We start from the raw sequence: 1,139 nt of genomic DNA on the forward strand, positions 1-1,139 counted from the left end.
TATATTTTTTTATTATGTCATAACTTAGTACTTTTGTACTTAAATACATGTCACATATTTAACATAATGTAACATTAAGCTGTCTGTGGCTCTTTTCCCTGCTGTAACTACGCACATTTCCCCTCCGTGGGACTAATAAAGGTATTGTGATTCTGACCCCATCTCTGTCTCAGCTATTCTGTTGTGGAGAATGTTTTCTTACCTGTTCTCTGTACTGGTCTGCATGTCTCCTCTCGTCCTCCGACTGCATCATCACCTCCTTCAGTTTCTTCTCTGTCTTTCGCACCAGTTTGTTGGCAATGGCTCGTTCCCTGAGAAAAAGAAAAATTCATTATAGGATATCTGTCGCACAAAGCAATTCAAGATCGTGGAAAAACATTACCATCTAATTATGTCTAAGGGTCATTCTGCTGGTTGAGGGCGAAAGCTTACATTTTTAGTTAGAACTATTGTACATAGCTGACCGGCCCTGAAATTGGTCATTTCAAAGTGTTTAATTCAATGTAAGTTGTCTAAAATCATCAGGGAGTTGCAATGGACGTGGACCACCTTTCCCTACTACCCTAATGGCCCCTTATCATTATTAATATTATTATAATTTGATTTGAATGATTTGTTTAAGTTTCTTCTTGAAAACAACATAAAATAAAAGAAGAGTATTTCTTCCCAATGTCTCATCTTTTATCTGTACTAAGGCACATGTGTGCTTCTCTCACTGTCTCTCCTGCTCCAGCTGCTCCTCCATGGAGTCGATCTTGGCCTCCAGGGCGGCTTGGCCGAGTCGGTGTTTCCCCCTCACGGCTCCCTCCATCTCCCCCAGCCGGCTCTTCAGCTCCTTGTTCTGCCTCTCCAGGTGCTCCCGAGCCGCCTCTGCTTTCTGGGCCAGAGTCCTCTCTCCCTGCAGCTGCACCGTCATAGTCTCCACCTGGACCACGAGCAAGGTTTATTTATATAGCACTTTTCAGCACGCGACAATTCAAAGTGCTTTACAAAACAAATGAAAAGACTTTTTAGGAATAAATACAGTAAAAACACACTATAATGGCATTTTACAACAGGCATTACAAAGCAAAGATAATAAAATAAACACAACAGGTATACAATACATGTTTAAATGGCATACTGTAGTGCGAATACGA

The 1,139-nt window shown here is 41.3% G+C and overlaps 1 protein-coding gene across 1 annotated transcript; it reads right to left on the minus strand.

Annotated features, from left to right (window-relative positions):
• Window positions 1–169: 169 nt before the first annotated feature.
• Window positions 170–942, minus strand: LOC104946045 (myosin heavy chain, embryonic smooth muscle isoform-like). The gene is made up of 2 exons (XM_010771788.1): window positions 717–942; window positions 170–311 (listed from the first exon to the last, which is right to left on the minus strand). Exons 1-2 carry the CDS (start codon window positions 914–916, stop codon window positions 170–172), a joined length of 342 nt encoding a protein of 113 aa, XP_010770090.1. The 5' UTR covers window positions 917–942.
• Window positions 943–1,139: the final 197 nt, after the last annotated feature.

This window comes from Notothenia coriiceps, unplaced genomic scaffold (assembly GCF_000735185.1).
Source record: "Notothenia coriiceps isolate Sejong01 unplaced genomic scaffold, NC01 NC01_scaffold00010578, whole genome shotgun sequence".
Taxonomy (NCBI): domain Eukaryota; kingdom Metazoa; phylum Chordata; class Actinopteri; order Perciformes; family Nototheniidae; genus Notothenia; species Notothenia coriiceps.